At 35.4% G+C, this 23,242-nt stretch overlaps 2 protein-coding genes across 2 annotated transcripts; both read right to left on the bottom strand.

The window, feature by feature from the left end:
* Positions 1 to 945: 945 nt before the first annotated feature.
* Positions 946 to 19,153, bottom strand: LOC111063712 (serine/threonine-protein kinase PAK mbt; the record flags this gene model as incomplete). The annotated part of the gene is given in 5 exon segments (XM_039444502.1): positions 946 to 1,104; positions 3,546 to 3,707; positions 7,033 to 7,329; positions 9,905 to 10,124; positions 18,999 to 19,153. Coding segments are annotated over 4 exon segments (837 nt in total), but the record flags the coding sequence as incomplete, so codon positions are not given.
* On the bottom strand, positions 16,090 to 16,842 carry LOC111062579 (ATP synthase subunit gamma, mitochondrial-like). The gene has a single exon (XM_022350269.2). The coding sequence runs from the start codon at positions 16,840 to 16,842 to the stop codon at positions 16,090 to 16,092; it is 753 nt and encodes a 250-aa protein (XP_022205961.2).
* Positions 19,154 to 23,242: the final 4,089 nt, after the last annotated feature.

Genomic DNA, 23,242 nt, shown 5'->3' with positions numbered 1-23,242 from the left:
TTCTACAGATGGAGAAATTAGTCTTGAAGGAAATCAGATATCTATTTATTTCATTCTTTTCTTTATTTATTTCACAATCACAATATCAAATTAATGATTGGGAGAGAATCAACAGGATTAACCCAAAACTGCTTCTCTCTCAAATTTTGATAAAAATAGTCTAAAGCTGCGTTTACACCAAAGTTATTAACAGAATGTTATTTCATTTGATAATTAGAAAGAACGGTTTCGGTTATTACACCATTGTCAATCTCTGATAAACTAAAACTAAATACAAGAGCAGCAGAATTTATACTAGTAGGCGAGTACTGCTATTGGTCGAGGGCATGAATGCCTGCCATTGGCCTAGCTAGACAGTATCCTCCCAGACTGTCTCTCAGACTGTCTAGCTAGGCCAATGGCAGGCATTCATGCCCTGACCAATAGCAGTACTCGCCTACTAGTATAATTCTGCTGCTCTTGTATTTAGTTTTAGTTTATCAGAGATTGACAATGGTGTAATACCGAAACCGGTCTTTCTAATTATCAATAAACAGTGGTTTTTTGACAATTTCTTAGTCTTTTTCATTCAATATGAATAATTACCACAATATCAACTTCTCAAATACACAAAAAATGTGTATGATAAGTTATGTTCAATCTAATAGAATCTATAAGGACAGAGAAATTAACATTTTTTCAATAACTTTGGTGTAAACGCAGCTTTAATGAGGTTATATGTAAACTTTACCTATAATAATAATAATAAAAATTTACAGTCCAAATATTATATTAAAAACTTTGTATTAGGGTTAATCAGAAAGGTGGACCGATGAACACTTGAAAATCTATTAATGAATGGGAAAATATTAAAAACTTCATGAATTTGAAGCCACAAAAATCACATAAACATTTATGGACGTTAGATGGGATAAGGCTTGATTGATTGATTGATGATTGACTGACCTTGTTGAGATTGTGAGGAGCACCTTGAGGCGGCCTGGCGTTGTGAGGAGGCTGTGAGGAAGGCGTGAGTTGTCCTGAGGAGGAGACCTGTTGCGAGTGAGGAGGCCGATATCCACCCACTGCGTACCCGGCAGGCACTTCCATGCTACCTCCTTGCATCTATTAACAAGTCAAAATGGAAAATGAAATAATGGAAAAAAGTCTTCATTTTTTGGTGAAGTTAAGACGTTCAAATTCTCTCTACCACAACCTCAAATTGTACAAATTGTTAGGTGAAGTGAACAACAACAAGACAACCTATTTCGGATTATGTGTAACCATAGAGAAACAATAGCGTAAGTAGATATCCCATGGTACAGGGAATTTATGTTGCAACTTTTACTGTTATCTCAAGCCGATTACTGTCGATTATTGTCAATTTTTACTGTTTTGTTGGGGTGAGAGTGTATGAACGGCACAATTTGAGACTACCAGCGTCACACAGCTGCATAGGAAAGAACTATGTGAACTATCGGCTTGGGATAACAGTAAAAGTTGCGACATAAACGCCCTATACCATGGGATATATACTTATGCTATAGTTCCTCTATGGTATTAGTCAGCTGAAAAATTTATTGCATGCAATTACTACAGTTTTCCATTCATTCATTGATAACATTAGCTTAGGCTAATGAACGGCACAACTTCAGAGACTACCAGGGTCACACAGCTGCATAGGAAAGAACTACGTGAACTATCGGCTTGGGATAACAGTAAAAGTTGCGACATAAATGCCCTATACCATGGGATATCTACTTATGCTATCGTTTCTCTATGGTGTAACCTTATCTAAATTTGGGAGAGGAATAGCACAAGGTTACCTAATTTATTCTCTACCTATCATTTTGATGATCTACTTATTGTATCAATCAATAAAGGTGTTAATACGATATTACAAATTATTCAAAGTCATCTACACATAGATGAAAATACTGCGTTTGAGGAATATGTTTCATTAATTCCTTTCTCGCCTATGGAATCTCATATTTTGAGGAAACTAAACACAAATGATTTTAATATTCCTCATAAAAAAGTGAGCAATACGAATTTATAATGATGTACGAGTTGTCATACAGCTTCACGGGAAAGAACTACGTGGACTATCGGCTTGAGATAACAGTTAAAGTTGCGACATAAACGCTCTATAACATGGGATATCTACTTATGCTATTGTACTACCTTACTTAGCTTCTTAGTAGGGATGGGTATCGAAAGTTAAAACATCGATGTTTTAAACATCGACGTGTTGCCGTACATTTTACGGAAGACTATTATATCCTTAGAGTAACTCAGATAGTGAAATCAATTTCCTTTTTTATGTACATGTAAAAGGAAGGGACAGAGCTTTTGAAAAGTAGTTAACAATAAAGGAATATTATTGATTGGCAGCAACGAAACTGTAAGTAAATAAATTGTTTGTAGTTGTAGGTAATCAGACTCTACGTTATCAACGGAGATTGTTATTTAATCGAATATAAAAAAAAATCCAATAATAGTTGAGTCAGAAACCTCTCGGGATATCCTCGAAGATTCTGTCTTGGGATTTCATCCTAAGCTAATTTTAGCAATCATTGTTACTCATAATCGTATTCATTCAATACCTGATAGTATTATTTAGGAAATGAGAGCTAGATTAATAATTGGTATTAAACGTATGTTGAGGAAAGCACTTGTAATAAGAAAAACTCTTTCTTCCTAAGAAACGAAAAATCCGACCTCTTATTCAATTCTAAATAGGTATCTAACCTTGACAAGGGCCACAGTTATGTAAATCCTCAAGAGTATCCAACAGTCTCACATAAAAATACAGAGATCCTGATTGAAAAATTCCTTTTTGTTGGGAAAAACATCGAATGACCGATGTCTAGGTAAAACCATCGATAAGTAAAAAACATCGAACAGTAAACATCGATGTTTGATGTTGAAACATCGATGTTTCTAAACCCATCCCTACTTCTTAGCTACTTAGCTTCCATACCAACGAGGAGCTCCAACGTTAGAGCCCACTTAGGGCCGGTTTCGGAGCTCGGCATTTATCCAAGTTCTAGACTTTAAACAGCTGGAGTCAGAAAATTGGCTTTCCGAAACGGGGCGTAGTCGCAGTTTTCATGATAATCCTAATTTTCTCATTTCTATAATATTGAAAACGTTTTTCCTTGACGGAATGAAACATTTCTAAATAATCCAAAATAGCTGAAACTTCACACTATTTTATTTTGTGTTCGATTATCTAGTTTATCAAAATTTAATTCAAACGTGAACTGTGACTACGCCCCGTTTCGGAAAGTCAATTTTCTGACTCCAACTGTTCAGAGTCTAGAACTTAGCTAAATCAAAAAACGAACTTAGCTATAGTTAAAAATAAATATCGAACAAAAAAAATTCGAATAAATATCGAATAAATATCGAATTAAATATCGAACTTCGCTATAGTTAGGAAACCGGCCCTTAAATTCACTTGGCGAGTTATGATCAATCGGAGGTTGCAAAAAAATGACCCTCATAATAATCTTATACCATATTGCTATCGATAATTTATTGGGTTTGGTTGAATATCTGACCTGAGGAGGGTTGCCATTGGTCTGGTGGTGGTTCTGGTGGTAGGCTGCTGGTCCTCCCCGGTACTCCTCACCCCCCTGCGACGAGGAAGACGGGGAGGAGCGACGTACAACTCCTCCTCCATCCACGTGGTTGGGCCCACCCCATTCGGGGCTTTGTTTCACCTACAAAACAAAATTATTAATTATGAATTTGGGCTTTGACAACACAATTTTTGTCATAGTCATTCAATCTCAGCTGTTTTCCATGCATGAAATCAAGCCGGTAAAGAGCTGTTTGCAGAACAAATAAACATATAATTCTCATTACAGCATACTCTACTGTAATGAAACCATAGGTTCTCTATACAGTTGAAGATGTTTCTTAGTTCCTAAATAGGAACATCAAAACTGCTACAAAAAAAACACCATCAGCGTTCCAGGTGGTAGTTTTGATTCGGAATTTGTAAACTAGGTTATAGACTGCATGTAGTAGCTTCAGCACAAGAAGGTAATGTTTTCTATTTCTAAATTATTCTTCTTTAGATTATTATGACAAAAAATAGTGTACGTTACTTGGACGTGAATGTCTTTTACAGTGCTCGAATGAAATTCTAACGCCTCAACTAGAAACATCATTCTCGCCTTCCCGTACATGTGGCGTACGATACTATTACAGTATTACTAGTATAGGCTACCGTTTATTTATCTATTTTTGAGACACAACCGTTTACATTAGATTCCAACATTAATGTAAATATTACAATATGTGTTGGCTTATGCACCAATTCACTAAAAATGAAAATATAGGTAGCTATAGATAGGTAGGTTCAGTCACGAAGAAAAACTTGAAATTGCAGCTACCTTAAGGGTAGGCACACACCCGTTAGTCAAGACTAGTCACGATTAGTCGCAATACTTCACATAGTTGCTTATAAAGCATCACACACCGATTAGTCATTGCAATTAGACATGTCTTCATAAGCAACTATTTGAAGTAATGAGTCATATGAATAAAGTTGAGCATTTGCTTATACTTCTAAAATATGGAGCATTTGCTTCATTTTCTATGAATAACGTGAGCAAAACCTTTTGCTCATGCTCATCAAAAATTTTCTCAAAAGTAAAAGCTTTTGCTCAAAATTGCATGAATAAACTAGAGCATTTGCTCAACTTTTGAAGAAAATGCTTCAAAAAAGGTGAGTCTAGTCTAGAGCAGCTTATAACCTTTTGCTCATAGTAAAATGGCTCAACTAATTCGTATGAGGAAGAGGAAACTATACCAGATACGATCACAACCAATAGTTGAGAAGTATAAAACTATTTTTAGATTCAAACCATGATATATATCACCATTATCCCTACAAAAGAATAAATAGAAAATATAGCTACCTGTTATAAAGATAGCCATCACAAAATAGGAAATAGGCATGTAAGAAGATAAGAGTGTATACGATTATAAGAAGGCTATTGACAATATTATAAGAATATGCTGAAGATTATTATAGAGATGACATTTTTTCACGCTATTATTTCAAAATTTTGAACTCAACTAACCTAAAACTCTATTCATAAATAGAAAACAGAGCAGACGACGCAAACACAAGCGGTGCACCCTACTTGCATATTTAGCGCTTCCGTGAGCTATAAAAACAAAGTAAGGCTACAAAAGCGAATCAGCTGATGAAAAATCTTTAAAAAAACGTGAGCATTTGCTCCAGAGTTCAGGAGAATAAGGTAAGAGTATAAAGTAAAGCTTATTCATATAAAAATGAGCAAATGCTTTTGTTTCTACCTTTTGCTCATGAGCAAAACCTTATGATTCATGCTCTTGCTCATGAGCATTTGCTCTGGTTTTATTCATATGACCCATTGTGACTAAACGTGTCTTGTCTTGTCTTGACTAACTGATGTGTGCCTAGCCTAAGCCTTGTTTTCACTATTAGATAGTGGTCGTGTAATTGGCATACCGAGCTAACTCTACTCTACTTACTTGGTCGAGAAACTGTTTTCACTAGAATTGAGAATAGTAGGTAAAGTGTGTTGTCTAGTAAACACAACTAACCTTAATATGTCAATACAAAACTCTACTCTACTAGCTCGTGACTGTTTTCATTAGCATAGTAGTGGTAGAGTAGAGTGAGAAGCGGTGGTGAGGGAAGGCAAGTGGTAGAGTACTATCCCAGGTGCTATCCCACTCTACTCTACTGAAAACTAGTACTCTACCATGAACGTTTTTATTGGGAGAGTTCACAAGATAGTTAGTACTTGCCCAGGGAACTCTACCACCAACTCTACCGGTACTAATGAAAACCAGGCTTTATTCACGGACAAGTTCAGTGCTCCAAAATAAAGTCCACAAGATGATTAGTACTTGCCCAGGGAACTCTACCACTAAATGGTAGATTGTAGTGCAAATGATGCAGAAAAATTAGAATTAGATACTTTTGTCAATGTACATGCCATAGCCCAATTCCTCAGTCAACATAACCTCAAAGTAAACGAAACTAAAACGCAGTTCTTGCAGTTCAAACATAGAAATAATTATAGAGATCTTGAAGTTCAAATAAATAGAGTGAATGTTGAACAACCTCTGTCTGTGAAATTTCTAGGTGTCTTGCTGGACCAGAACTTGTCTTGGGATAACTATATTGATCATTTGTGCTGTAAAATATCATCTGGAGTGTTTGCACTCAGGCAGATTTCAAGATTAAGTACTGGGAACACTATCTTAACATGTACAGTATATCATGCCCTCATAATGTCACATATTCGGTATGCAATATTGGTTTGGGGGGGCTCCAGACTCAAAAATTTAGATAGAATCTTTAGAATTCAAAAGAGAGCTGTGAGAGCGATTAAAGGTCTTAAGCCATTAGAGTCCTGCAGAGAGTATTTTAAAGATCTAGGACTACTAACTGTGCCTGCACTGTACATTTTCGAAGTGATCATGTATTTAAGAGATAAAAAATTTATAAGAAACTGTGACATACATAATGACACTAGAAATAAGAGTAAATTTTCTGCACAATACCACAGGACAGCTCATTATGAAAATAAGCCTTCTTATATGGGTATGAAATTTATTAGTAAACTGCCGTCAGCTTTGAGAGAAAATGAGAATAAGGATATTTTCAAAAATCTATTGAGAAAATATTTAGCAAACGGGGTTTACTACAGTATTCAAGAATTTATGGATGGAGAATGAGGCTTTTGGGAGGATTAAATTACAATGTACATTGTGGAATGTGACGTATATAATATATGTTTATATGTATTCCTTTATTTTTTTGACAAATAGTCCTTGACGATTTCCTATACTCTTTAAAGAGTCTCCAGGGAGAAAATTTAATCAAATCAAATCAAATCAAATCTACCGGTACTAATGAAAACAAGGCTTTATTCACGGACAAGTTCAGTGCTCATGTTGTCTCCACCTCCACCAGAAAAAAGTCACTAGTTTTTGAAAAATTGTCAATTAATGTCAAATTTATCTATTTACCATACTCACATAAGGCGAACTATTTCGGTTATTAGGATAGTGCGGCAGGTTGAGCACATGGTCCTCGGGCACAGCGGGCGGAATGTTGGCAGCATTGGCGGCCCTAAAATCGCCTCTGCGCAGACGCGGCGGACTGTGCGAGCGAAGCGAGTTGCTGCGAGCCACGTGCGACGTCTTGGGCAGGCCGGGCGGGTGCATGGGGGTGCCTCCCACTGGATCGGCACCCCCGGGGGGCCCTCCTGGGGTTGAGCCCCCCGGGACAAAACCGCCTTTCGGCAGGGGTTTCTGGTCGCCGCGGACTATTGTCTGCAACAGAGAGTTTAATTCAAATTCGGTTTATATACAAAACATACAGAAGAGACTTAGAAAATAAAATTACTGGTAAAGATGATGGTGGCATCGTTTGATGGATTACCAATTCATATATTAAGATCTTCAGCTGTTCTTAGTGAGAATTTGTGTGTATTTTTGGCTTCAAAATTCATAAAATAACTTAATTAATACAATGTGCTGTGATAATTGAGTGTAATATTTAACTATTATTTGGTGTTTTAATTTTCTAAATTTAGAATTTACATCTCATATTTATTTTTGGACGAAAGTTGAGCTTGAACTTCTTACAGAAGAAACATAACCTATTTTTTGGACATGTAATCAAAATTTGGGAATGGGATAGTTTTGGGCCAAGCCTGTTGTTCCTTCTCAATCATATTTATATGATTTGTTATTGTATCCACGTATAAATAAATAAATAAATAACCTGAAGTGTTTGCCCTTAAACCCCGCTTCATCACTTGTGGAGAAGAAGGAGAATGAATCGTTGCCGATTCTCTGCTTAACCACTGTTTTCTATTGAGAATATCTAATACCAGCATATCATATGTAATATTAACTTTTCATTCTTGTTAAGAATGATCAATAATTATATTTTATTCGTCAAGCAAATTGATTCTATTACAATGATTAAATAATACATTTGCATAATAAGTTCTGTTATGTGATTATAATTCTACATTGTTGGAAAACGATCTAGCAACCATGCAGAGGTAAAAAAGGATAGCGCTATCTGCTTAGTCAAATGATAGACAAGGATAGAAACACCATGTTTAATCAAATACTGTCATTATAATGGACCTCACTATAGAATTATTTTCAATCTTATCTTGAATATAACTTGACATGACAAATAGTATTTTCCTCCACCTACTGTCTAAAGTACTTACTTTACTCCCTCAAACATAATACTAAAGTGTCACTTTTTCGCTCTCGGTAGTAAAAAACAGAAAAACTCCCTAGGGAGGAAAAGTGACTCCATTTAAATAACATGGGAAGCATCTCTAATTTATTGAAAAACTCACATTGTAATAGGTTAGAAGGTCTAAGCTCAGATGAGAAAGCGTAATAGAGGTGTCAGTCATTGAGTCAACTGAATTCAATACCAAAACAAGAAATTTGATCAACTCATGAAATATATGTTTGTATGATATTATATTCTTAATATTAGTAGACGATAAAAATTTTTAAAATATTTCATTCTATTCAAAATACCAGCCAACAAAAAATATTTTTTGATCTGCAATTCAAATCTGAACCGCGTGATCTGGAGTCAGCCATTTTTGGTAGCCCAGCTGATATGATTGTTACAACTTTGGCCGATAGATAGCGCAATCAGCAGTGCCTATCAGACGACCGGTTTTTAGGTTTTAGATTTTAGGTTATGTTGTTAGGAAACATTGTCACCAATACGTAGTTATTAGAATGATTTAATTTGCAGTTTCTATAAAAAAATGTAGATGGAGGAAAAATGTTGTGTACATCACGAGCGAAAAATACTTTTTCTCCCTCAGGAAAATTGTTGCCCTCGGCTTCAAACTTTTTCCCTCAGGGAGAAAAAGTCGTACTTTTCACTCTAGATATACAAATAACTATTTCATTCTTGTTAAGAATGATCAATTAGGCTATATTTTATTCGTCAAGCAAATTGATTTTATTACAATGATTAAATAATACATTTGCATAATAAGTTTTGTTATGTGATTATATTTTCTACATTGTTGGAAAACGATCTAGCAACCATGCAGAGGTAAAAAAGGATAGCGCTATCTGCTTAGTCAAATGATAGAGAAGGATAGAAACACCATGTTTAATCAAATACTGTCATTATAATGGACCTCACTATAGAATTCTTTTCAATCTTATCTTGAATATAACTTAACATGACAAATAGTATTAAATAAGCACTAGTATTTGTATTGATTAAAAAGCATTGTTTGTTTTTGTGTTTTGTTGTAGTGACGAAAAGGAAACTAAACTATTTGTGTAGTTGAGAAGTTGATATTGTGGTAATTATTCATATTAAATGAAAAAGACTAAGAAATTGTCAAAAACCACTGATTTATTGATAATTAGAAAGACCGGTTTCGGTTATTACACCATTGTCAATCTCTGATAAACTCTTAGTTTTTCTCAGAGTTTATCAGAGATTGACAATGGTGTAATAATTATCAATAAATCAGTCTTTCTAATTATCTTTTCTAACAAATCTTTCTTTCTAACAAATCTTTTCCTTTCTAACAAATCTTTCTAATTATCAATAAATCAGTGGTTTTTGACAATTTCTTAGTCTTTTTCTTTTTCATTTAATATGAAACTAAACTAGGTCATAAGCTCCTGTTGAAGACAGTTTCAAGTGAGCAGCTTCAAAGTAACTTAAGATCAAAGTGAATATTTATTTATTTATTCAAAATGCAAATGACACTAATGATATAACATTGGTAAATAAAATAATAAGATAGTCCTAGTGCTATTCTTCTTCTTCCAAATTTATAGGTGACAAAGTCCAAGATAAGGTAAATATAGTTACAATATAGTTTGCAAGTACCTTAAGGTCAAGTATCTCGGTAGGTGTAATCTCAGAAGGATCGACAAGGGGCAGGGGCCGATTGGTGCTCTTGAGTATCTGGTTGTTGCCCACTATGCTGGCCCACTGCAGGGGCAAGCCCACATACTTGCCCTCCCGTTTGTCGAAGCCAGTGTGCACCCTGTGCTCGAAGTTGGTCGGAGGCGAGATTTGCGGCTTCTTCTTTTTCTTCGAGAACATTCTACAAACACAAAAACACTATTATTTTATAATAATAATTATTTATAATTATTATTATAATTAATTAATTAATAATTACTAATTATTTTATTTTTTTTACTACATTATTTGTATACATCAATAAATTATTATTAATCAATCATTCATTGTTTACTTCAAGTAAACCAGTAATATCGATATTAAAATATCGAGTATCGAATATCAATAGCCTAATATTTCGATACTAAAACTAGATAAGCCCATCGATATTTTGATGTTGATATGAGTGATCACTGGCTCACTCAAAGTAATCTAGCCATTTAAAGCTTACAATACTATGTTGATTCTATAGGTTAAATCAGATTTAATATGGGTTCTAAAAACTGGGTTCTACAAATGCATATATTCTCTAAAATATAGAATTGGTGCGGTGATTTCGGACATAAATTTGATAATAAAATTGTAGTAATAATATCGAGTGACCTGGCTGGCTCAGGTCTGAAGGTTTCAGGTCGCAACTGATCAATTTCAGGGCCTCTGACATGATCTAACGACTTCTTCAAGTAAAAATTGTAGTAAGAAGCCCTTATTACACTATGCCTTAGACCAGATATATATATATATATATAAGCGAAATGGCACTCACTCACTCGCATAACTAAAAATCTACCGGACCAAAAACGTTCAAATTTGGTAGGTATGTTCAGTTGGCCCTTTAGAGGCGCACTAAGAAATCTTTTGGCAATATTTTAACTCTAAGGGTTATTTTTAAGGGTTTAAAGTTCGTCTTTTAGCATGTATATTCTTCTTCTCCCAATCTCTTAATTATAATTGAAATTTCCATATCATATGTTACTATAGAACTATAATCTAGAGAGAGTACCTCTTCGAAACAGTTGTAAACTGGCAACTAAATTAATAATTTTGTCAGGTTGGCATTAAGTTGAGTTGACTTTGTTAGGTTGGCACCAAGTTGAAGATTTAAATGCATTTATCGCGGAATAATTGACTGGGCACTGCTACTTCAATCCTGGGAATATTATATTACTAGCAGTCAGGCTCGCTGCGCTCGCCATATCCGTTTAGTCTGGACCCCCGACTGGATTGTCCAAACATATGATAAAAATGCCCAAATGAAAAATGCAGGCGAGCGAAGCGAGCCTGCTGATCTCATTCTTGGACGATCCAGTTGGGGGTCCAGGGGGCGAAGCCCCCTGGCTAGACGGATATGGCGAGCGAAGCGAGCCTAACGGCTAGTATATATATATATATATTTTTTCTATATCTGGTCTAAGGACTAGGCCACCAGGCTACATCAGCTGTTTAAATCAATTGTCACTACAGATATTCAACAGACACTGGAACTCATGAGCTATAATACAAAAAAAAAATCTATGACGTTTTAATTTCCACTTACGTATTCAATATCCAAACAAGGCCAAACACGTTTTAGATCATATTTCAATTATGCAACATTGGCAATAGTAATTTAGTGTAATAGTAAGCTAACAAATCTTCTTTCGAAATTAGGTTCTCTTCCCAAAAATCTATTTGATATTCATTTTATATTGATTCACCTACCTCAAGAGTTTTTATTTTCTTTTACATTTACATTTATTACATTCCTTAATCACAACATCAAATTAATGATTGGGAGAGAATCAACAGGATAAACCCAAAACTGTTCCTCTCCCTAATTTTGATAAAAATAGTTCAAATGAGGTTATGAAAACACTTTTATAAAGATCACAAAAAATTTACAGTCCAAATATACATTATACTAAAAATTTTGTATCTCGGTTGATCAGAAAGTTGAAACAAATTATTATTACTCTTGAAAATGCATTAATAAATTGAAAAATATTAAAAAACTTGATAAATTTGAAGCCAGAAAAATATTGACTGTATGTATTCAGTAAGCTATTTGATTAAAGCATTGGAATATTATATAAAACAAGGCTTTCATCAGGACCTCCTATATACTAGGACGTTTGAAAGAAGTCCTGCTTTCATTGATATTTATTTATTAGATAGAGCGAACAATAGTCGGAAAAGAAAAAACAGGCTATTGCCCAAAACTTCTTCAATTTCCTGATTTTGTCACAAATCGTCCAAATATTATGTAGGTTATGTTCACTTCAATTTCAACACCAAATCTTCAATCTGAAACTATGAATCAGAATAAAACAAAGAATTTCAAATTTAGATAGATTGATAATGAAACTTCCGTTAAAACAAAAACCAAACTTCAAATATTCACAAAATATAGAATAAAATCACTTAAATTTTGAGCTCGAAAATATCACTTTGATATTATTGTGATATTGTGAATACAATGATGTTGTAGTGACTTATATCATAGAGAAACAATAGCGTAAGCTATTACGCTATTGTTTCTCTATGCTTATTGAATAGAAACGACTTAAACTACCATAACTACTGATTTTTATCAAATAAAAAAATGTTTTGAAATCACTGGTTGTTAAAATAGGTTTACTCAATAAAATACTTTCAACTATTATTTCAATTTACGTGAATATAGCCTACCTACACTCTATCTGAAACTTAATTTTAGTAGTAAGAATAGATGAAACACAAAATGAACATCCATGAATAGTAGAAGTCAGATTTCATGTGCAATGCATAAGTAAGTAAGCCCAGAGGAGAATACTAATGCTTATCACTGTCATGCTATTTTGATATGTTAGACGAGTTGCCTGGCAAGTGTTCAAAATAGTATAAACAGAATAGTTCTTTCCAAATTCCTCCCAACTGCCATGGAGCACGGTACTGATAATGGAGAGAGAGAGAGAGAGATTAATTGATTGATTGAGTACTTTATTTATGTAGACCACAATATATACCCGGCTAATACACTTAAATCTACATAAATTGGCGGAGCTTTGGACATATCAATGTCCATTCTTCGGAAAGAATATTAAAAATATCCTCCCCACTAACTCTCTACCAAACTCTCTACCAGAGAGATTGATTGATTGATTGAGTACTTTATTTATGTAGATTACAATGAGTTTACAGGTCGCAACTGATCAATTTCAGAGCCTCTGACATGACCTAGTGACTGTTAATTAATTCCGATGAAACATAATCATTGAAAACAACGGAACATCGTATTTACACTTCTCAATAAATGATTGATATTAATTCATTTTATTCGAACACATTTTTCTTCTAAACTTTCTAACACGTCTGTTCTAGTTGACTGAGAAGTTTAGTTCTTATAATTCAAAACGGTTCACGAAGAATGATCGGTTTGATTGATTGATTGAGTACTTTATTTATGTAGATTACAATATATACTGGCTTATACACTTATATACAATAGCTTACAATACAGCAAAATTATAGATGAATTTACATAATATAGACTAAGAAAATAATTATTGAACTGTATATGATATGAAAAAGCAGTTTGTAATATAATAACTATAGTTCAATCTAATATAATCTATAAGGAACGGAAAATAAACATTCTGTTAATAACTTTGGTGTAAACACAGCTTAACATTATTGAAAGATCTATCAAATAATAACTCAATCCTTAAAGATTCTATTAGATTGAACATAACTTATCATACACATGATGAACATATGTGTTTGTCAAGTTTTGTTCAATCTAGTAGAATCTATATGGATTGAGTTATTAACATTTTGTTAACAACTTTGGTGTAAACGCGTCTTAAGACTACTGATTAATTATTAGCCAATTCTGAAACATTCAGGCTCGGTTACACAATAGCCGGTTGAATTTTAACCGTGATTAATTTCACGAGAACCAATTCGTGATTGGTTGATGATTCTAACAATCATAGAAGATATCTTTTTTTGAAAGACGGCTTCTCTGATTGGTTCTTGTAGAATTAATCACTGTTATAATTTAACCGGATATTGAGCAACCGCACTCAATACAGCTTTCAGCTTGTCACAAAATAATTTTGAGAGCAAATAAAATACAAATAATTCTATTGACAAATGACAAATTTTATTTGTGAATGATAACAGTTATAACATTAATAGTCTCAGTATGAAATTAACTAGAACAAAAATAAAAACTTTATCAATTTCCCGGTAATTACAAGGAAATGCATTTAAATTTAACATGTGAATGAGAATCAATTATTATTCAGAGAAAAATGTTTGAATAATATTTGCTGATATCAAAGACAGGGAAAATTAAAATTAATCATGACTTGAGTAACATGGATATTTTAACATTGAAGCATACACTGAGAGTGTCTACAAAAAATACTCTAGAATATTATGACTTGAGGTGATAAGGGAAATTTAATTCTTACTAACATAAATTATTGAATCAGTTCAGTTGCCTTATCAATTAACATTATAGATGCCTTATCAATAACAAGAGAAACTTAATACACGACTTGATCAATATGCTTCCAGTATGGAATAATGGAGAACCATATCAAATAACTCACACAGAACATATCTTGAATTACCAATACTTAGTTTCCTATTTTTACAGTTTTGGAAAACACATTTTTCAGTATCTCTAAGCATTCATGATGTATTAGGCTCAACTCGCACTTACGCAACTCAGGTCGAGAAGAGACTCGACTCTAGTCGAGAGCATGTGTTTCCAAATGGTGACACTCAGACCAGTCGACTCTAGTCTCCGCGACGGCCACCATTTGAAAACACATGCTCTCGACTAGAGTCGAGTCTCTTCTCGACCTGAGTCGCGTAAGTGTGAGTTGAGCCTTAGACTCTACAAAATACATGGGAGAGTCCTGAACGACAATTGCAACAAATATTATGAATAACTCAATCACCAACTACACCTCCATTCCTAATTATTCACTCTCATTTTCCAGCACAACTATTTCACTTCAATCCATAGTACAGTTTCCTTCAATATTTCCCTCCAATACTAAACACGTCTACTCCAATACCATTCATCTTCATTGCTTTACCATCCCCTCATAAATTTACAATTTCCTTTCAATTTTTACTGAAATCCTCTTCACTTTTCACTCAAATTTCTTCAACTTCCCTTTCTATTCCCATCAAAACATCTCCCTCATCCCCTCTTCCCAACAGTTACACCCCTTCTTTCCTTCAATTGTATCTCTTCTTCTTCTCTTTTATTTCTAATAGCTTTCTGTTTTATTTTACCTTCTCAAACTCCAATCCTTCTTTACTTCACTTCAACCCCTCTTCTCTCCTATTCTATCCATCAACTTATATCTCCTCAAATTCCAATACTTCATTCAAATTCCATTACCTCTCCACTCAGAATCTATCCCTTTCTTCACCCCTATTCAATCTCCCTTCAACCATAATTCAACCCAAATATTTTAATGAATCAAAATTCGGGGGAGGAACCGTTTTGGGATGTGCCTGTTGATCCTCCCCTATAAAAAAATGAATAATAAACCCCCTCTAGCCCAGAATAAACTCTCTCCAACCCAAATTTAACCCATTAAAATCACTATCCAACCACAATTCAACTTCTTTCTCAACCTCCTCCAACCCCAATTCCCCTCTATTCTCAAATATCCCACTCTATTGCCCGGTTGCACAGAAGCCTATCAAACTCTAATCATGATTAAATGTAACGAAATCGAATCAGAGAAGGCTATTCCGTGAGGAAGTCTTCTCTAATTGGTTCTCAAGGCCTTTAAGGCTCAACTCACACTTACGCGACTCATGTCGAGAAGAGACTGGTCTCTAGTCGAGAGCATGTGTTTCCAAATGGTGACACTCAGACCAGTCGATTCTAGTCTCCGCGACTGTCAACATTTAAAAACACATGTTCTCGACTAGAGACTAGAGAGCATGTGTTTCCAAATGGTGACACTCAGATCAGTCGATTCTAGTCTCCATGACGTCCCATTTGAAAATACATGATCTCGACTAGAGTCGAGTCTCTTCTCGACCTGAGTCGCGTAAGTGTGAGTTGAGCCAAATCATGATTAAAATTTAACAGGCTTTTGTGCAACTGAGGCTTACTCCTCCTTCTCCAAAGCCGACGCTCCCGAAATGATCTCGATCAGCTCGGTTGTGATGAGTCGCTGTCGGTTGCGATTGTACTGCAACTGCAGTCGTCCAATCATTTCCGACGCGTTCTTCGACGCATTATCCATGGCCGTCATGCGCGACGACTGCTCGCTACACGACGACTCGCACATCGCGTAGAACAGCAGAGCGGGCCGTGAAAACTCCAGATAATCCAACAGATCCTCGGGCTCCTCCACTTCATACTTATACATTTCCTCAGAATCTGTGATCGATTTCACGCTGGCAATCTCCATCTCACTGGTCTCGTACTTTACAATCGACTCAAACTTGTTGTAGGCGATAAACCACGACATCTCACCCAACCCTAGCTCGTTAGCCTCGATCACAATCCTACTAGCATCCAGGAATGTCGGTGGTTTCTGCCCAACCTGGCCCACCGTCAACAAAATATTATCCTTAAACCTGTAACGTAGAATCGAACGCGACTTCTCTCCCACACAGACCACCTGTGGGTTCTCCGGTACCCCCTCCAAATACTTCACCACCCTCTTGGAGACCACATTGTGACAAGCGCCGCACAAACCGCGGTCTGACGTCACGGCAAACGCTGCCACCCCTCCACCGTCTTTCGCCTCCTTCTCAACTGGGAAAAGATTGTAGAACACTTTCGTGCCCAACCCAAAATCCTTCACATCTGATAGAAGTTTTTCTGCGCGCGCATACTTGGCGGCTGAAACCATTCTCATAGATCTTGTGATTTTTTGGATGCTTGTAACCGATTTTAAGCGTTTTTGTATTGCTCGTAGATTGGACGACATCTTGAGTTAGCTTCTTGAGTTGTCTTCTAGGTATCTTTAGTTATTTTCTAAATATCTTGAGTAGTCTTCTAGGTATCTTCAGTTATTTTCTAGGTATCTAGAGTAGTCTTCTAGGTATCTTCAGTTATCTTATAGAAATCTCGAGTAGTCTTTAGGTATATTTAGTTGCTTTCTAGGTATCTTGAGTTATCTTCTAGGTATCTTCTTGTTATAGGCTATTGAATTATCTTCTAGGTATCTTCTTGTTATAGACTATTGTATTGAGTTATCTTCTAGGTATCTTCTTGTTATAGACTAGTGAGCTATTGTTTAAAGTTATCTTCTAGGTATCCTACTTCTTTTCTAGGCACTTTGAGCTACCTCCAAGGTATCTTTAGTTATTATCCAAGTCACAAGGAAGATTATGTTCAAGAAATGTCTCTATGTTCTAGTTATCTCCAGTTATCTTCTAGGTAACAAGGAATAAGGAAGATTATAAGAGAAAGATTAAGAAGGAAGATCCATGAAGGTACATAGTCACAAGGAAGATTATGTTCAGGAAATGTCTCTATGTCCTAGTTATCTTCTAGGTAACAAGGAAGATAATGATCAGGAAAGGTCCTGATGATCTAGTTATCTTGATTTATCTTCTAGGTAAGGAAGACAACAGGTAGCAGAAGAAGAAGCATTAGGAAAGGATTGGGAAGATCTTGATAATGTTCAGGAAGATTCAGGAGTGTGGTCTTCTACCTGGAAAGTATTGAAAACAAATAAGTAAAGGTGAGGAAGAGGAAAGAATTGGTGAATTCTATAGTATTAATTTAAAAAATAAGTAATAATTGAATGGAAAGCATCAACTTAAAGACAGTTAATATGTTGATGTTGAAATAAAAAGTTAGTGTGGATGATAATTAACAAAATGTTTACTTTTCCGTCCTTATAGATTCTATTAATTAGATTGAACGGAACTGAACAAACACATCTGTTCATCATGTGTATGATAGTTATGTTCAATCTATTAGCATCTATAAGGACGGAAAAATAAACATTTTGTCAATAACTTTGGTGTAAACGCAGCTAAAGTGTTGTTGAAATAAGCTCACAATAGATCTAACTCTAACACTCAATAATAAGGGAGAGAAACGCGGCTAAAGTGCACGACCAGTGCCAACACACCTGTCATCAAATTTTTGGTTGGGATCGATTTAGTATGTTATCCTAAAAATAAAACTTAAACACTAGTAACCGTACAAAATAACATACTAAATCGATCCCAACCAAAAATTTGATAATAGGTATGTTGGCACTGGACGTGCACTTACACCGAGAAACGCTTTTATTTCGAAAAAGATATATCAAATTGCTTTACCAAAGAAGGTGAATTAAAATGATAATTAGCAAAACCAACAAATGATTAATAGCCCATACAGCAAGTTATAGGGAATTTGAACGTTGGATAACAAGGAATAGGTTAGGTACGGTGATGTTTCTACTCTATAATCCTATTACCAAATAAGTAGGTCTATAGTTTTTAACTGACTTTAAAGCTAAAACTATCTAGGCAACTCAAATTCTTGAAAATATATTATTCAGATCATCTAGGACAAGCCAATGAAGCAGATTACTGGACAACGATGTTGTAACTAATAGCAACAACAAACAGGGTTTCCATCTACCTCAAACAACAATGAGTAGACGATACTTCAATAATTATGATAGTGCATAGGCTAATGCAATGGAGATATAAAAAATTCTAGGGTCATTGATATCGGACAAAAACTAATAAAAAAACAGTAAACATCAAAGCGAAAGTAACCGTATAAAAACCTAGGTTAAAAGTACCAGGCAATATTCAAAATACATGAAAATGTAGGTTAGTTCATGGATTAATACTATGACATATTTAGAAAATTTAGGTCTGGACCTGTTATTTTTATTATTTACTCTATAAAGAAGAATTTGTTTTTCTAGTGTATCAATTATATACAAACAAGGCCACAAAACTAGGCCTGACATTCCGATGTAAGCCACCGAAATTGTCCAATTATCACCAACAATATAACGTACAACTAGACTATAGGCGGTAAAATATTACTTACGCTGTATCCACTAATTTATTATTAGTAGCTTCGTCACAATGTTGAGTAATTATTTGTACAAATATTGCATAAATAAATAATTAACACTACCATGATTACCATGGAGACCGTCCATTAAATTCACTAGAGAACTCTGTTGAGCAAAACCATTTTCTCCATTGGAATTTTAGCTCAGCCATCTTGATTTTCGTTGTTCAAGGGCTTGGCATGATTCAAAAAATGTATTATATTTATTCAAAAACACACAAGGTTTTTCAATTAAAATATATGAAAATTCGAGGATTCAGTATAAATTTACTTGATTAATTTCGATTATTGAGAGTTTTTCATCTTGACACTGAAAGTTTTAGGTTATGTTCGGTAAACGCACAGATTTGTCCGAGGCAAGCCTCTCGCGCATACCTCGACGAGGCAGTGTGCGTCTGTTGATACATTATCCATTATTCCTCAGCAAAAAAGAAGCTATTACGGTCCCCACATAGAGTGGGGCTCACATTATAATGACAGTAAAGTAAGATAGAAGAACAGGGCTTCCGATTACCTACCTTTCCACTGCCTTGTTTATAAAATATAACCGATAGGTACTGATATATTGACTGTTCTTTTTGTTAAAATGAACAATTATATTACATTCATCAGGAAAACGATCTGGCAGCCTTGCAGAGGTACAAAAGGATATTGCTAGCTGCTTTGTGGAATGATAGACAAGGATAGCAACACTTCTAATCAAATATCGCCATTACAACGTGGACCTCACTATAGCGGCAACACATACAAATGCAAATTGATGACAAATTAGCAGATTTTGACATTGCAATGGAAGAAAGACAGAAAGAACGATCCTAGAGAGAGAAAGAAGTATATTGGTGAGAGAAGGAGATAACATTACTGGAGAGAGAAATATGAATACATTCCCTTATAATACAGAGTGATTATAAAAGAACTTTCAACTTTGAAAGCACATAAATATTTATTGAAATTACTTACAGAATTGAGAAAGGTGTAATTTTGTTATAAAACACTTCAAGTTTAAGGTGTGGGTGTTATTTTGGTTGGATGTGACAGCCGTTGGTAATGCGTCTTACATCCCACAGATGAAAGATTTCTTGCCTCACTCGTACCAGCATATTAGGCTTAAGTTGTGCAACCGTAGCGATCCGATTTCGGAGGTCATTAAAATTGTCTGGTAGAGGCAGAACATAAACCTTATCCTTAATGAAATCCCACAGGAAGAAATCTATTGGTGTTAAATCCATCGCTCCAGTGAGCATGGTAGCCATGCAATTGGCCCTGCATGGTAAATCCAGCGAAGTTGAAAGCAGAATTCCAAAACTAAAACTTCTCCATGGAAATCAGCTGGTGCACCGTCATGCTGAACAAGTGTCCTTTTACTTTCAGCATTCGTAATTACGGGGAATTAGAAACTCTAGAACATTTTTTGTTGTGCTGCCCCATGTATAGAGGATGTAGAATTCAATTTTTGGATTTATATTGTCGTAATATAGTGAAAAATGAGAACAGGGTTAATGGTATTGTTTATTCCACAGAGGCTGGCTCAAACAGCACTCTGGTTTGTGGACTGTATCAATTACATCGAGAACCTTTTGGGGTTGTCTGGCGTCGGGTAGCAAGTTGAACAATTTAAATGGCTAAGTGCACAATAACATAGGCCTACCTTCATGTCCAAATCCTCCTTGCTTCTAGGATCCCGGGTCCAGATCACGATACGAGATGAGACGACACTTCACAATAAATCAATAGATCACTTTGCAAAAATCGACATTACGAGAAGTGAGCTGTTCGATTGGCTCGCAAACGGCAACTGGCGGTATTATGCTATGCTTGTCACCCTTCAATTGGCCCCCCCCACCACACAATGCCAGACAACAGAGGGGAACATTCATATAACGTCCAAACATTCCGCCCACCTTGGAAGAACTTCCAATAACAAAAAAAAACAAAAACAACCTTTAACGAACCCTACTAGGGAAACTAGGAAAAAAAATATCTTCACTCCTCAGGGGCCATTGAGGAGAATTATACAAAAGGAGTAGGAGGCCCACGGAAAGGAGAGGATGGGACGAGAAATAATTCCAATTTCCAAATAAAACCATTCCGCCATGGAGAATTACCAATTAATTCATTGAGCAATAGTCCTCGACTAGCACAATCAGCTGGATTACATTTGGTTGACACATATCTGAATTGCTCTGTAGACAGGTGTTCCTGTACTTGACTTACACGATTTGCCACAAACCTAGCCCAACGATGAGGTGAAGACCGAATCCAACTCACTGCCACAGTTGAATAAGTCCAAGCTGCAATATAATCTATGTTTATAATTTTTGAAAGCACTTCTGGAACTTCATGTAATAATCTAGTTACTAGGACAACCACACAAATCTCCCATTTCTTCACTACCTCCACGGATGCTATATCATCCCAGTCACATCCCGATTGCCATAGACATTGAATTATACTCTTGAAGGTAAGCATGAAAGGTGTCAAATATCCTAATGGATCAAAAATTTGTGCTAAAGTTGATAAAACATTTCGTTTTGTAGCTAGACTGGATGGAACCTTCATCCTGTAGAAGAGGTAGTAACCAATTGGATTCGATTGGAAGCCAAGAATTTTAATGGTTTTATCAGACTCCAAAGTGGAATCTTTTGCATCAATAGCGCAATGCTCTGGAGGGAGATTTGATAAAATGGTAGAATGATTGCTGGCCTACTTTAGCAATTCAAATTTCCTTTGCTTAACAATTCAGTAAGCTGCAGTTGCTTGGTTGCTTCCATTGATGAGACTGATGTAACTATATCATCCATGTAAGTAGAAAACCGTAAGGCTTCAGAATCTGCTAGCTTCAGTCCTTCAATATGTGCCCAGTATGCATTTTTATCTGATTTGTAGCTGCTATTTTGTTGACTCCCGACACAGTAATTTTTAATGAAGGGGAGTTCGGTGTTTCAAATTCACAGTTAGCAATTTCATCTGTCACTTCCAGTTTAGTATCAGATAATCCATAGATTGGCAAACTGTGTGTTTTCTGTACCACTAAACCCAGTTTTTTCATGCATCGCCTTGTAATAAATGACTCCGTGCTTGCACTATCTAATAATACTTTGACCTTGTGATAATTGCCTTGATTACCTCGAACTCCCAATTTAACAGTTGGTAACAATACTAAGGAACTATTTACATTCGAAAATACTTTCTTAGCTGAGTCAGTAACAAATGTTTGATGGCTTTGATCAGCGACGTCGTGCCCGTCTACCCTGCTAATTTGTTTATTACCGGCCAATGTGTTGGTGTTTTCAACAGGCGGCTGTCTCGGCTCTAAATGGAGGAGCGAATGATGACGTGAATTACAGTGACTGCACGGCTTCCTTCTTCTACAATCTCTAATAAAGTGCCCTGCCAATAAACAGCATATACATAGTTTCCATTCTTTTACATGTTTTAATCTATCAGACGGTTTGAGATTCAAGAACACTTCACAATTTTCCAGTTCATGAGAATTATTACATTCAATACATTTCAGCTCGTCCGATTTTGATTTAACAATCATAGCTGAAGCTTTGTAATTTCCCATAGTGGGTTTCGATTTCCCAAACTGCTTACGTGAGGAGGCTTCTGACGATGTAGATGACCCCAATAAATCAGTGGATTTGGTAGCCTCCAAAATAACAGCTTCATCATTCAAAAATATTTGGAAGTTTTTCAAATCGGATACTGTTCCATTTCTTAGCAGTCTCTGCCACTTCTCTCTCAATTCTTCAGTCAGTTTTTTAGGTAAGAATAAGAATAAGAATAAGAATAAGAATGCTTTTTATTCCTTCAATGCATACATACAATGCTATCGGAAACGTCAGTCAACAATATAATACATAGTTTTAAGTTTTGAATTATACAGTGAAAGTTACACTTAGTACGACTTGATATGACAATACAGAAAAAGTAACAATGTATCGAATAAATACAAAATTGTCTTGCAAATATATAAGACAAATAATAACGGAATCGACCAGTCATTAACTGAATGACCAATTGGTTTTAGTGCTGCAATATACTCAGCTAAATGAGTGATGAATTTTCGTAGCGAGTCTGGTTGCTTATTAACTGCTGGCATATCAAAAATTGCTTGCAAGTATGCGTCAGTCAGCTTGTAAGAGTCATTGTAGTGATTCAATAATATTTTCCATGCCTCAGCATAATGATCACTTGTCAATGGGACTACAGAA

Source organism: Nilaparvata lugens, unplaced genomic scaffold (assembly GCF_014356525.2).
Source record: "Nilaparvata lugens isolate BPH unplaced genomic scaffold, ASM1435652v1 scaffold4826, whole genome shotgun sequence".
Taxonomy (NCBI): Eukaryota; Metazoa; Arthropoda; class Insecta; order Hemiptera; family Delphacidae; genus Nilaparvata; species Nilaparvata lugens.
Note: the sequence above shows the minus strand (reverse complement) of the source record. Positions and strands in the feature narration are given on the sequence as shown.

Bases quoted from the DNA above. Each gene is read 5' to 3' on its own strand.
- LOC111062579 (XM_022350269.2), bottom strand. From the start codon at position 16,842: ATGGTTTCAGCCGCCAAGTATGCGCGCGCAGAAAAACTTCTATCAGAT.